At 54.0% G+C, this 13,540-nt stretch overlaps 1 protein-coding gene across 1 annotated transcript; it reads left to right on the plus strand.

The window, feature by feature from the left end:
* Nucleotides 1-7,842: 7,842 nt before the first annotated feature.
* Nucleotides 7,843-8,778, plus strand: LOC147598531 (E3 ubiquitin-protein ligase Topors-like). The gene has a single exon (XM_086762132.1). It carries the CDS (start codon nucleotides 7,843-7,845, stop codon nucleotides 8,776-8,778), a length of 936 nt encoding a protein of 311 aa, XP_086618258.1.
* Nucleotides 8,779-13,540: the final 4,762 nt, after the last annotated feature.

A 13,540-nucleotide genomic window follows, 5' to 3' on the forward strand; every position in this document is an offset into this window, starting at 1 on the left:
AAAGGACTCCAACAACTGTTCATTCAAGCAAAAGGAAATGCCTATTTCCTTGACAGAGTCTGTCTGTGCTGCTTTCTCCTTCTTCTCCTGGTGCCTTTCCCTGCCCCCTGCACCCCACCGGGGGTGAGCAACAGCCTGCTGGGGGGCTAGGCCATAGGCCCCCGGAGCCCTGGGTCCCTGGTGTCGGCACCTCCTCCCACAGGAAGTCCTGCTGCAGTTGCGCACCTTCAGTGCAGCAGACGCAGAGGGCAGAGCAGACAGGAGCGGAAGCTGGTTTTGTCGCAGGCCCCATGCCCTGAGTCCCTCTCTCTGCTCAGGTCCTGGCACTTCTGCTCTGCTCTGCAGTTTTTGCGCTGTCTGATGCCAGCCAGGGCAGCCTTGCTGCGGGGAGGGCTGTCAGGGACGCACAGAGGGACAAGCATGCAGGCAGGGACCCGCAAGCCAGAGGCAAGCCTTGGCCTAACAGTATTTGGCAGGGACAGAGTGATTTCTGCCAGCCCCAGCCTTTACCAAGAAGAACAAGTCCTCCAGCTTCCCCCTAAGGCCGGCTGGCATTTCACTTCCCCTCTGTCCATCAGAGAAAGTGGTGAAGGAAGGCGGGGCGGTCCCACGTCACAAAACAGCTCCCGGCCAGAGCTCCTGGCGTCGCCTGGCAACGCCCGCCCAGAAGTCTGTGGGGAGGCAGTAGACCCTGGACAGCCAATTGCATTTGAGGACGCGGGGGCAAAGCTCGTGATTGCTATTGAATCAGCCAATCCAGCTATGAGGCCCGCAGGAAATGCAGCAGTTCAGAACACCGGGCAGCGTGCAGGGGCGGGCCATGCTGGATCCACCAGTCAGGCCTGGCGAAGAGCGGCGCATGGGTGATTCATAGGCAGCATGACCTCAGGGGAGGAGACTGACAGCCCTCCCGACCTATCCTGGCAAAGACCGAGGTGAAAGGCAGGTGCTTTGGGTATCCAGACCACGGGGCTTGCTTGGGGAAGCCTGGTCTACGAGGGGCGGACGGGGTGCACCTAACTGAGAAGGGGAAGAGTGTCCTTGGGCAAAGGCTTGCCAGGCTCATCAGGAAGGCTTTAAACTGGTGTTGCTGGGGGAGGGGGAGCACAGTCCAGCCAACCGCTGTCAGCATGGGGCCAGTGTCAGCACCAAGTGCCCAGAAGCTGAGGAAAGATTGCAGCTAAGTGCGAGAGAACTTAAACTGCGGTCCAATAGCACCCCTGTCGCTCCAGCCAGCAAGTCGGCTTTGTCGGGCGCCCAGCTGAAGTGTCTCTATACCAATGCACGCAGCATGGGGAATAAACAGGAAGAGCTGGAGATGTGTGCAGACGAGCAGGGCTACGACCTCATTGTCATCACGGAGACGTGGTGGGACGACTGGTACGACTGGAGCGTCAACATGGAAGGGTATAGGCTTTTTAGAAAGGACAGGCAGGGGAGACGAGGAGGGGGTGTTGCTCTCTACGTCAGCAACCAGCTGGAGTGTGTGGAGCTCCACCTGGGGATGGAGGAGGAGCTGACAGAGCTTATGGGTCAAGATTAGAGGATGGGGACAGGCAGGGGATGTTATGGTGGGGGTCTGTTACAGGCCGCCTGGCCAGGAAGACAGAGCAGACGAGGCGCTCTATAGGCAGATAGGAGCAGCCTCATGGTCACAGGCCCTGGTCCTCATGGGGGACTTCAACCACCTTGACATCTCTTGGAGAGGCAACACGGCAGGGCACAGGCAGTCCAGGAGGTTCCTGGAATGTGTGGACGACAACTTCCTCCTGCAGGCGATAGAGGAGCCAACAAGGAGGGGTGCCATGCTCGACCTTGTGCTCACCAACAGGGAGGGGCTGGTGGGGGATGTGAAACTAAAGGACAGCCTTGGCTGCAGTGACCACGACACGGTGGAGTTCAAGATCTGTGCCCTGGACTTCAGGAGGGCAGACTTCGGCCTCTTCAGGGACCTGATGGGCAAAGGGCCACAGGAGGCGGCCCTGGAGGGAAGAGGGGCCCAGGACCGTATTCAAGGAGCACCTCCTCCAAGCTCAGCAGAGGTGCATCCCGATGAAGAACAAGTCGGGCAAAAAGGCCAGGAGGCTCACGTGGATAAGCAAGGAGCTCCTGGACCAACTGAAAGTAGAGAAGGAAGCCTACAGAGAGTGGAAGCGGGGACAGGTAGCCTGGGAGGATTACAGAGAGGCTGTGCGAGTGGCCAGGGATCGGGTGAGAAAGGCTAAAACCCCGACAGACTTGAATCTGGCCAGGGATGTCCAAAACAACACGAAAGCCTTCTGTAGGCATGTAGGGGACAAAAGAAGGTCCAAGGAGAATATAGGCCCCCTCTGGAAGGAAATTGCTGTCCTCGCTACCCGGGACATGGAGAAGGCTGAGGTACTCAATAACTTTTTTGCCTCAGTCCTCACTGATAAGGACTCTTGTCTCACCACCCAAGCTGTGGAAGGCACAAGCAGGGGCTGGGAGGATGAAGAACCGCCCACTGTACTGGAAGAGCAGGTTCAGAAACATCTGAGGAACCTGAAGGTGCACAAGTCCATGGGACCCGATGAAGTGCGTCGGTGGGCCGTGAGGGAACTGGTGGATGAAGTTGCCAAGCCGCTGGCCATCGTATTTGAGAAGTTGTGACGGTCTGGTGAGGTCCCCAATGACTGGAAGAGAGGGAACATAACCCCAATTTTTAAAAAGGGGAACAAGGAAGACCTGGGCAACTACAGGCCGGTCAGCCTCACCTCTGTGCCTGGCAAGGTCATGGAGCAGATTCTCCTGGAAACCATGCTAAGGCACATGGAGAGCAAGGAGGTGGTTGGTGACAGCCAACAGGGCTTCACCAAGGGCAGATCATGCCTGACCAATTTGGTGGCCTTCTATGACGGGGTGACAGCATCGGTGGACAAGGGACGAGCAATGGATATCATCTACCTGGACTTGTGCAAGGCGTTTGACACTGTCCCGCACGACATCCTTCTCTCTAAACTGGAGAGACATGGGTTTGATGGACGGACCACTCGGTGGATAAGGAGTTGGCTGGATGGCTGCACTCAGAGTTGTGGTCAACGGCTCGATGTCCAAGTGGAGACCGGTCATGAGTTGCATCCCTCAGGGGTCCGTGTTGGGCCCGGCCCTGTTCAACACCTTTGTCAGCGACATGGACAGTAGGATAGAGTGCACCCTCAGCAAGTTCGCCGATGACACCAAGTTGTGTGGTGCCGTTGACGCGCTGGAAGGGAAGGATGCCATCCAGCGGGACCTTGACAGGCTGGAGAGGTGGGCCCGTGCCAACCTCATGAAGTTCAACCAGGCCAAGTGCAAGGTCCTGCACCTGGGTCATGGCAATCCTAGGCACAAATCCAGGCTGGGTGGGGAATGGATAGAGAGCAGCCCTGAGGAGAAAGACTTGGGACTGATGGTGGACACGAAGCTCAACATGAGTCAGCAATGCGCCCTTGCGGCCCAGAAGGTCAATCGCATCCTGGGCTGCATCAAGAGAAGCGTGGCCAGCAGGTCGAGGGAGGTGATTCTCCCCCTCTACTCTGCCCTGGTGAGACCCCACCTGGAGTACTGTGTCCAGTTCTGGAGCCCCCAACACAAGAAGGACATGGACCAGTTGGAGAAGGTCCAGAGGAGGGCCATGAAGATGATCAGAGGGCTGGAGCACCTCTCCTGTGAGGACAGGCTGAGAGAGTTGGGGCTGTTCAGCCTGGAGAAGAGGAGGCTCCGGGGAGACCTGATAGCGGCCTTCCAGTGCCTAAAGGGGGCCTATAAGAAAGATGGGGAGAGGCTGTTCAGCAGGGCCTGTTGTGACAGGGCAAGGCGTAACGGTTTCAAAATAGAGGGAGACAGACTCAGATCAGATGTTAGGAAAAAGTTTTTTACAATGTGAGTTATAGAACACTGGAACAGGTTTCCCAGAGAGGTGGTGGATGCCCCATCCCTGGAAACATTCAAGGCCAAGTTGGATGAGACTCTGAGCAATCTGATCTGGTTGGAGGTGCCCCTGCTTCTTGCAGGGGGGTTGGACTGGGTGGGCTTTACAGCTCCCTTCTAACCCGAACCGTTCTGTGATTCTATATGAACTCAGAAATTCTGGGCTTGTGCCCTAAATTGATGCTTGTGTACCAAAAATGAAGGCTTTGCACCCTAAAAATGGGGCTTTGGAGGCTGGAAACAAGGATTTGTTTCCTCAGAACTACAGACTGAATCCTAAAAAGGCGTCTTTGGAAGATAAAAGTTAGGATTTGGGCCCAAAAATGAGCCTTTGGGCCCTGGGAATAGGGCTTTGCACTCCAAAAATGAAACTTTAAACCTTCAAAAGCAGACTTGGGGTCTTAAAAAAAAAAAATGCTAAGAGCCCTTAGGACGAGTCTTGGGACCCTAAAAGCAGATCTTGGAGATTCAAAATGAGGGCTTGGACCCTGAAAATGAGGGTTTGGGCCCTAAAAATGTGGGTTTGGTGCATAAAAGTGAGGTTTTCAACCCTAGAATGAAACCTTTGGACCCTAAATACTGTGCTTTGGGAGCTAATACTCAGACTTCGGGCCCAAAAAATGAGCGTTTAGGCCATAAAAATGATGGGTTTGGGCCATAAAAATGTGGATTTGAGTTATAAAAATGAGGTTTTCAACCCCAGTATCAAAGTTTTGACCCTAAAAGCTAGGCTTTGGGGATGAAACTGAGGCTTTGGGCCCTAAAAGAGGGGTTAGACCCAAAAAAACGAGAGTTTCAACACTCAAGATGTGGCTTGGACTCTCACAAGGACGGGCTGGATCCTAAAAACTGCACTTTGAACCTAAAAATGTGGCTCTGGACTCTGAAAAGGAGACTTTGCAAACTAAAACTGAGTATTTGGGTGGAAAAAAATGAGGCTTTGGAAGGCAAAACTAAGACTCTGGGATCTAAAAATGAGAATTTTGACACTCTAAATGTAGCTTTGAAGACTAAAAAGATATTTTCTGCCCTAAAAGTGAGGGCTTGGACCACAAAAAAAATGAAACTGTGGGCCCTAAAAAAAGGCTATGTGTAGCAAAAGACAGGTTTGGGCTGTAAAAATAAAGATTTCAGCCCTAAAAATGAAGATTTCAGCCCTCCAAATGGGGCTTTTGGCCCTCAAAACAGGGCTCTGGAAATAAGGATATGAACTCAGAAATTAGGGGTTTATGCCCTAAATTGATGCTTTGCTCACAAAAACGAAGGCTTTGCACCCTAAAAATGAGGCTTTGGAGCCTCAAATGAGGCATTGGAAGCCACAACTAAGACTTTGGAATGGAAACAGTGAGGCTTTGGTCAATATCAGCGTAGCTTTGGACTCTGAAAAGAAGCTTTTTGCACTTAAACGATGCATTTAGAATTCTTAAAATGAAATAGTGGGACCTACAAAAAAAAGGCCATGGGGAATAAGAAACAGGTTTGGACCAGAAAATTGCAAATTCTGGCCCTCAAAAGGAGGCACTGGGCACTAAAAAAGATAGGCTAGATGCTATAGAAGCATAGAATCATAGAATGGTTAGGGTTGGAATGGACCTTCAAAGGTCATCTAGTCCAACCACCTACAAGGAGCAGGGACATCTTCAAACAGGTCAGGCTTCTCAGAGCCCCGTCCAGCCTGGCCTTGAATGTTTCCAGGGATGGGGCATCAACCACCTCTCTGGGCAACCTGGGCCAGTGTTCTACAACCCTCATTTTAAACAATTTTTGCCTGATGTCTATTCTGAATCTACCTCCTTGTATTTTAAAACCATTACTCCTCGTCCTTTCACAACAGGTCCTGCTGAAGAGTTTCTCCCCATCTTTCCTGTAGGCCCCCGTTGGGCACTAGAAGGCCTCTGTAAGGTCTTCCTGGAGCCTCCTCTTCTCCAGGCTGATCAGCCCCAACTCTCTTAGCCTGTCCTCACAGGAGAGGTGCTCCAGCCCTCTGATCATCAGAGACCTGGACACTATAAATGATACTTTAGACCCTACAAAAATAGAGGAAGGATTTGGTTCCTCTTTGTCCCTAGAAAGGAAATTTTGATCCTGACTCTGGGCTCTACAATGGAGGCTTAGAGGTGTAAAAGACGGGGTTTGGTCACTAGAAGAGAGAGTTTAAACTCTCAAAAGTAGGATTTGGGCCCTAAAAATTAGAGTTCAGAAATGAAACTGTGGTTTTGAGCCCTGAAATGAAGTTTTGTGCCCTAACATGGTGCTTTGGTATCAAAAGCTAAGGTGCTGCACCCTAAAAATATGCCCCCAGCAGCAGACACATAGACCTTTCATTTCACACACACACAAGATAAAGAGTGCAATTACGCAGAGAGAGAGTTAAGGGCACATCTGTCAGGCACGCTTTGCCCTTAGTGAAGCTGTGTCGGCTGTCACCAAACACCTCCTTATTTTCCATGTGCCTGTTTTAAAGGAGGATCGGCTCTGTGATCTTACCAGGCACAGAGGTGAGTCTGACCCGCCTGTAGTTCCTCAGGTCTTCCATGTTCCCTTTTTAAAAATGGGGCTCATGTTACTCCTTTTCCCAGTCAGCAGGGCCTCACCAGACTGCCACAACATCTCGAATATGATGGACAGCGGCTTGGCAACTTGATCCTTCAGCTCCTAACGCTTCTATGATTCTGTGACTCTGTCAGGACCTGCAGATGCAACTCATCAGGTCCCACGGACCTGTGCAAATTCAGGTTCCTCAGATGGTCTCAAACCTGATCTTCACCTGCAGTGGGCAGTTCTTCATTCTCCCAGTCCCTGCCTTTGCCTTCTTTTCCTTGTAGGTGAATGCGTAGATGGTTGTTAAAACTGTTATAATTTCTCTTTGTTGGTGTTTTTTTTTTTTTTTAAAAAAAAAAAACCCTACAGTTTGTCCCTTAGTGGTACCAGCTATTTGTCAAAAAGCTTTTAAACAAACAGAGAATGGACCTACTATATCTGAGAGAGACTACGGCTCTGGCGCGTGCTCCGAGGGCTAACAGGGTCCAACATCTTCTCGGGCAGCCCTCACTGGAACTCAGTCACAACCCCTGCTGGGACAGATACTCTGCTCCACGTCCTGCTATGGGTGGCTTCTCAGGTCTGGCATTTCCTAGTCCCTGACGAGTGGCTGCTCAGATCGAGCCCTGCCTTGGGCTGACACTTGGCTCCATCTCCCACTTAGGCTCCAACTCAGCTGGCTCCATCTCCAGCTTGTGCCGTCACTCAGCTCCAGGCCCTGCTCAGGGACACATCGTCACGGATGCGTGTTACAGGTGATCAAGCTAGAGCAGCAGAAAGGTAGAAGATTAAAACAATACATGATACTTTCTTTTCTCTCCTGATGCCATGCACGTGCAGGGCCAAAGGCCTGCTCTAAGATCACTGAGTGGTGGAGGGTGATGTCACAGAGCAGTGGACTGTGATGTCAGCAAGCGATGAACTCTGATGTCACATTTCTCGCCTCGTACCTTTGGGTACTGGCAGAGCCTGGCCCAGTCTGGCTCGTGCCTGGACGCCTGCCGAGCGTGACTGCAAGGTCTGGAGGGTCGAGCGAGGCTTCTCCTGGGGTGCTTTGGGGGCTGCCCAAAGTCCGTCCCAAAGCCATCCCCTGTGTTTGCCCAGCCCTGCCTGGTTCAGGCAGCCGGGCACCACAGGGCACGCTAGCAGCAGAGGTGAGCTGTGCAGGGAAACAACCCCCTGGGGTGGCCGTGGCGTGGGCATTATAGGGCTCGGGGAGCCAGAAGGGTATCCTTCTCTAGGGGCCGGAGCATTTCTTCCACTCCACCCCAGGACAGCGAGTGACCGTGGCCTCTCTCCATTTTGCAGCATGCTGCACCCTTTGGCAGCAGCAGTGCCAGCGTTCTTCCCAGCCCACCACGGAGCACAGACATGGTCATAGAGATAAAGTGGAGGTGCCCCATCTGCCATCACTCTCCGAAGAGCATCACCTTCGTTCAGCCATGCCAACACCAGTTCTGCCTGGGCTGCATCCTGCGGTGGACAAAAAGGACATCAAATTGCCCACTCTGCAGAGGACTGATGGAGAAGATCAGGTTTTCTGTGCGGGGAGGAGAGGACTGCCTTGAGTATGTCATCACATGCCCCGCACAGCTGTCAGTCACCAGTAGCCAGGCAGACACATCTCCTGGCCACCCAGCCAACAGCAGTCCCCATCGCCCCGTGGTGTCCCCTTTGTCCTCTGCACAGGGGATGCCATTCCTGAGAGAGCAGGGGGCTGCAGGGACAGAGGCCAGGGCTACTGTGGGTGGCCTCCTACCCAAAGTCTGGGCGACACTTTTCCAGCAGCACCAGCATCTCCTCGACCCCGTGCTGCCCTGGCTGCACCAGGAGCTGGAGGCAATCTGTGAGCAACAGTGGTGGCTGGTAAGGGCAGTAAAAATGCTGATTGTGCACGCCCTGTGCTGCTACGGACTGAACTGGAATGCCGTGGTCCAGCGGATGCAGCCTTGCCTCCAGGAATATACCGAACCACTGGTCCACAGCCTCATCAGTGTCATCGTGCGCCAGTGCAGTGAGCAGGCCCAGAGGCTGCTGCGCTTCTGTGCTGCTGGGGAGGAAGATCACAGCCCTGCAGCCAGCCAATCATCTACGCCAGTCCCTGCAGAGCAGAAGCAGCCCCAGGCGGAGTCAGGAGAGGCAGTGGCAGCAGGCCCCTCTGCCCGGGGCTGCAGCCGCAGTCCATCTGCTCCCGGCTGGGGCAGGGACCGCTCACCCAGGGTACTCCGACGCCTCCGAAAAAGGAGAGCCCCTACCCGCCAGGACTCTCCCCAGCCCTGCAAGAGGCTGTGCCACCGGCAGCCCTAAAAAGGACTCCAACAACTGTTCATTCAAGCAAAAGGAAATGCCTATTTCCTTGACAGAGTCTGTCTGTGCTGCTTTCTCCTTCTTCTCCTGGTGCCTTTCCCTGCCCCCTGCACCCCACCGGGGGTGAGCAACAGCCTGCTGGGGGGCTAGGCCATAGGCCCCCGGAGCCCTGGGTCCCTGGTGTCGGCACCTCCTCCCACAGGAAGTCCTGCTGCAGTTGCGCACCTTCAGTGCAGCAGACGCAGAGGGCAGAGCAGACAGGAGCGGAAGCTGGTTTTGTCGCAGGCCCCATGCCCTGAGTCCCTCTCTCTGCTCAGGTCCTGGCACTTCTGCTCTGCTCTGCAGTTTTTGCGCTGTCTGATGCCAGCCAGGGCAGCCTTGCTGCGGGGAGGGCTGTCAGGGACGCACAGAGGGACAAGCATGCAGGCAGGGACCCGCAAGCCAGAGGCAAGCCTTGGCCTAACAGTATTTGGCAGGGACAGAGTGATTTCTGCCAGCCCCAGCCTTTACCAAGAAGAACAAGTCCTCCAGCTTCCCCCTAAGGCCGGCTGGCATTTCACTTCCCCTCTGTCCATCAGAGAAAGTGGTGAAGGAAGGCGGGGCGGTCCCACGTCACAAAACAGCTCCCGGCCAGAGCTCCTGGCGTCGCCTGGCAACGCCCGCCCAGAAGTCTGTGGGGAGGCAGTAGACCCTGGACAGCCAATTGCATTTGAGGACGCGGGGGCAAAGCTCGTGATTGCTATTGAATCAGCCAATCCAGCTATGAGGCCCGCAGGAAATGCAGCAGTTCAGAACACCGGGCAGCGTGCAGGGGCGGGCCATGCTGGATCCACCAGTCAGGCCTGGCGAAGAGCGGCGCATGGGTGATTCATAGGCAGCATGACCTCAGGGGAGGAGACTGACAGCCCTCCCGACCTATCCTGGCAAAGACCGAGGTGAAAGGCAGGTGCTTTGGGTATCCAGACCACGGGGCTTGCTTGGGGAAGCCTGGTCTACGAGGGGCGGACGGGGTGCACCTAACTGAGAAGGGGAAGAGTGTCCTTGGGCAAAGGCTTGCCAGGCTCATCAGGAAGGCTTTAAACTGGTGTTGCTGGGGGAGGGGGAGCACAGTCCAGCCAACCGCTGTCAGCATGGGGCCAGTGTCAGCACCAAGTGCCCAGAAGCTGAGGAAAGATTGCAGCTAAGTGCGAGAGAACTTAAACTGCGGTCCAATAGCACCCCTGTCGCTCCAGCCAGCAAGTCGGCTTTGTCGGGCGCCCAGCTGAAGTGTCTCTATACCAATGCACGCAGCATGGGGAATAAACAGGAAGAGCTGGAGATGTGTGCAGACGAGCAGGGCTACGACCTCATTGTCATCACGGAGACGTGGTGGGACGACTGGTACGACTGGAGCGTCAACATGGAAGGGTATAGGCTTTTTAGAAAGGACAGGCAGGGGAGACGAGGAGGGGGTGTTGCTCTCTACGTCAGCAACCAGCTGGAGTGTGTGGAGCTCCACCTGGGGATGGAGGAGGAGCTGACAGAGCTTATGGGTCAAGATTAGAGGATGGGGACAGGCAGGGGATGTTATGGTGGGGGTCTGTTACAGGCCGCCTGGCCAGGAAGACAGAGCAGACGAGGCGCTCTATAGGCAGATAGGAGCAGCCTCATGGTCACAGGCCCTGGTCCTCATGGGGGACTTCAACCACCTTGACATCTCTTGGAGAGGCAACACGGCAGGGCACAGGCAGTCCAGGAGGTTCCTGGAATGTGTGGACGACAACTTCCTCCTGCAGGCGATAGAGGAGCCAACAAGGAGGGGTGCCATGCTCGACCTTGTGCTCACCAACAGGGAGGGGCTGGTGGGGGATGTGAAACTAAAGGACAGCCTTGGCTGCAGTGACCACGACACGGTGGAGTTCAAGATCTGTGCCCTGGACTTCAGGAGGGCAGACTTCGGCCTCTTCAGGGACCTGATGGGCAAAGGGCCACAGGAGGCGGCCCTGGAGGGAAGAGGGGCCCAGGACCGTATTCAAGGAGCACCTCCTCCAAGCTCAGCAGAGGTGCATCCCGATGAAGAACAAGTCGGGCAAAAAGGCCAGGAGGCTCACGTGGATAAGCAAGGAGCTCCTGGACCAACTGAAAGTAGAGAAGGAAGCCTACAGAGAGTGGAAGCGGGGACAGGTAGCCTGGGAGGATTACAGAGAGGCTGTGCGAGTGGCCAGGGATCGGGTGAGAAAGGCTAAAACCCCGACAGACTTGAATCTGGCCAGGGATGTCCAAAACAACACGAAAGCCTTCTGTAGGCATGTAGGGGACAAAAGAAGGTCCAAGGAGAATATAGGCCCCCTCTGGAAGGAAATTGCTGTCCTCGCTACCCGGGACATGGAGAAGGCTGAGGTACTCAATAACTTTTTTGCCTCAGTCCTCACTGATAAGGACTCTTGTCTCACCACCCAAGCTGTGGAAGGCACAAGCAGGGGCTGGGAGGATGAAGAACCGCCCACTGTACTGGAAGAGCAGGTTCAGAAACATCTGAGGAACCTGAAGGTGCACAAGTCCATGGGACCCGATGAAGTGCGTCGGTGGGCCGTGAGGGAACTGGTGGATGAAGTTGCCAAGCCGCTGGCCATCGTATTTGAGAAGTTGTGACGGTCTGGTGAGGTCCCCAATGACTGGAAGAGAGGGAACATAACCCCAATTTTTAAAAAGGGGAACAAGGAAGACCTGGGCAACTACAGGCCGGTCAGCCTCACCTCTGTGCCTGGCAAGGTCATGGAGCAGATTCTCCTGGAAACCATGCTAAGGCACATGGAGAGCAAGGAGGTGGTTGGTGACAGCCAACAGGGCTTCACCAAGGGCAGATCATGCCTGACCAATTTGGTGGCCTTCTATGACGGGGTGACAGCATCGGTGGACAAGGGACGAGCAATGGATATCATCTACCTGGACTTGTGCAAGGCGTTTGACACTGTCCCGCACGACATCCTTCTCTCTAAACTGGAGAGACATGGGTTTGATGGACGGACCACTCGGTGGATAAGGAGTTGGCTGGATGGCTGCACTCAGAGTTGTGGTCAACGGCTCGATGTCCAAGTGGAGACCGGTCATGAGTTGCATCCCTCAGGGGTCCGTGTTGGGCCCGGCCCTGTTCAACACCTTTGTCAGCGACATGGACAGTAGGATAGAGTGCACCCTCAGCAAGTTCGCCGATGACACCAAGTTGTGTGGTGCCGTTGACGCGCTGGAAGGGAAGGATGCCATCCAGCGGGACCTTGACAGGCTGGAGAGGTGGGCCCGTGCCAACCTCATGAAGTTCAACCAGGCCAAGTGCAAGGTCCTGCACCTGGGTCATGGCAATCCTAGGCACAAATCCAGGCTGGGTGGGGAATGGATAGAGAGCAGCCCTGAGGAGAAAGACTTGGGACTGATGGTGGACACGAAGCTCAACATGAGTCAGCAATGCGCCCTTGCGGCCCAGAAGGTCAATCGCATCCTGGGCTGCATCAAGAGAAGCGTGGCCAGCAGGTCGAGGGAGGTGATTCTCCCCCTCTACTCTGCCCTGGTGAGACCCCACCTGGAGTACTGTGTCCAGTTCTGGAGCCCCCAACACAAGAAGGACATGGACCAGTTGGAGAAGGTCCAGAGGAGGGCCATGAAGATGATCAGAGGGCTGGAGCACCTCTCCTGTGAGGACAGGCTGAGAGAGTTGGGGCTGTTCAGCCTGGAGAAGAGGAGGCTCCGGGGAGACCTGATAGCGGCCTTCCAGTGCCTAAAGGGGGCCTATAAGAAAGATGGGGAGAGGCTGTTCAGCAGGGCCTGTTGTGACAGGGCAAGGCGTAACGGTTTCAAAATAGAGGGAGACAGACTCAGATCAGATGTTAGGAAAAAGTTTTTTACAATGTGAGTTATAGAACACTGGAACAGGTTTCCCAGAGAGGTGGTGGATGCCCCATCCCTGGAAACATTCAAGGCCAAGTTGGATGAGACTCTGAGCAATCTGATCTGGTTGGAGGTGCCCCTGCTTCTTGCAGGGGGGTTGGACTGGGTGGGCTTTACAGCTCCCTTCTAACCCGAACCGTTCTGTGATTCTATATGAACTCAGAAATTCTGGGCTTGTGCCCTAAATTGATGCTTGTGTACCAAAAATGAAGGCTTTGCACCCTAAAAATGGGGCTTTGGAGGCTGGAAACAAGGATTTGTTTCCTCAGAACTACAGACTGAATCCTAAAAAGGCGTCTTTGGAAGATAAAAGTTAGGATTTGGGCCCAAAAATGAGCCTTTGGGCCCTGGGAATAGGGCTTTGCACTCCAAAAATGAAACTTTAAACCTTCAAAAGCAGACTTGGGGTCTTAAAAAAAAAAAATGCTAAGAGCCCTTAGGACGAGTCTTGGGACCCTAAAAGCAGATCTTGGAGATTCAAAATGAGGGCTTGGACCCTGAAAATGAGGGTTTGGGCCCTAAAAATGTGGGTTTGGTGCATAAAAGTGAGGTTTTCAACCCTAGAATGAAACCTTTGGACCCTAAATACTGTGCTTTGGGAGCTAATACTCAGACTTCGGGCCCAAAAAATGAGCGTTTAGGCCATAAAAATGATGGGTTTGGGCCATAAAAATGTGGATTTGAGTTATAAAAATGAGGTTTTCAACCCCAGTATCAAAGTTTTGACCCTAAAAGCTAGGCTTTGGGGATGAAACTGAGGCTTTGGGCCCTAAAAGAGGGGTTAGACCCAAAAAAACGAGAGTTTCAACACTCAAGATGTGGCTTGGACTCTCACAAGGAC

The sequence above is a fragment of the Chlamydotis macqueenii genome, chromosome 18, assembly GCF_036417535.1.
Source record: "Chlamydotis macqueenii isolate bChlMac1 chromosome 18, bChlMac1.mat, whole genome shotgun sequence".
Taxonomy (NCBI): domain Eukaryota; kingdom Metazoa; phylum Chordata; class Aves; order Otidiformes; family Otididae; genus Chlamydotis; species Chlamydotis macqueenii.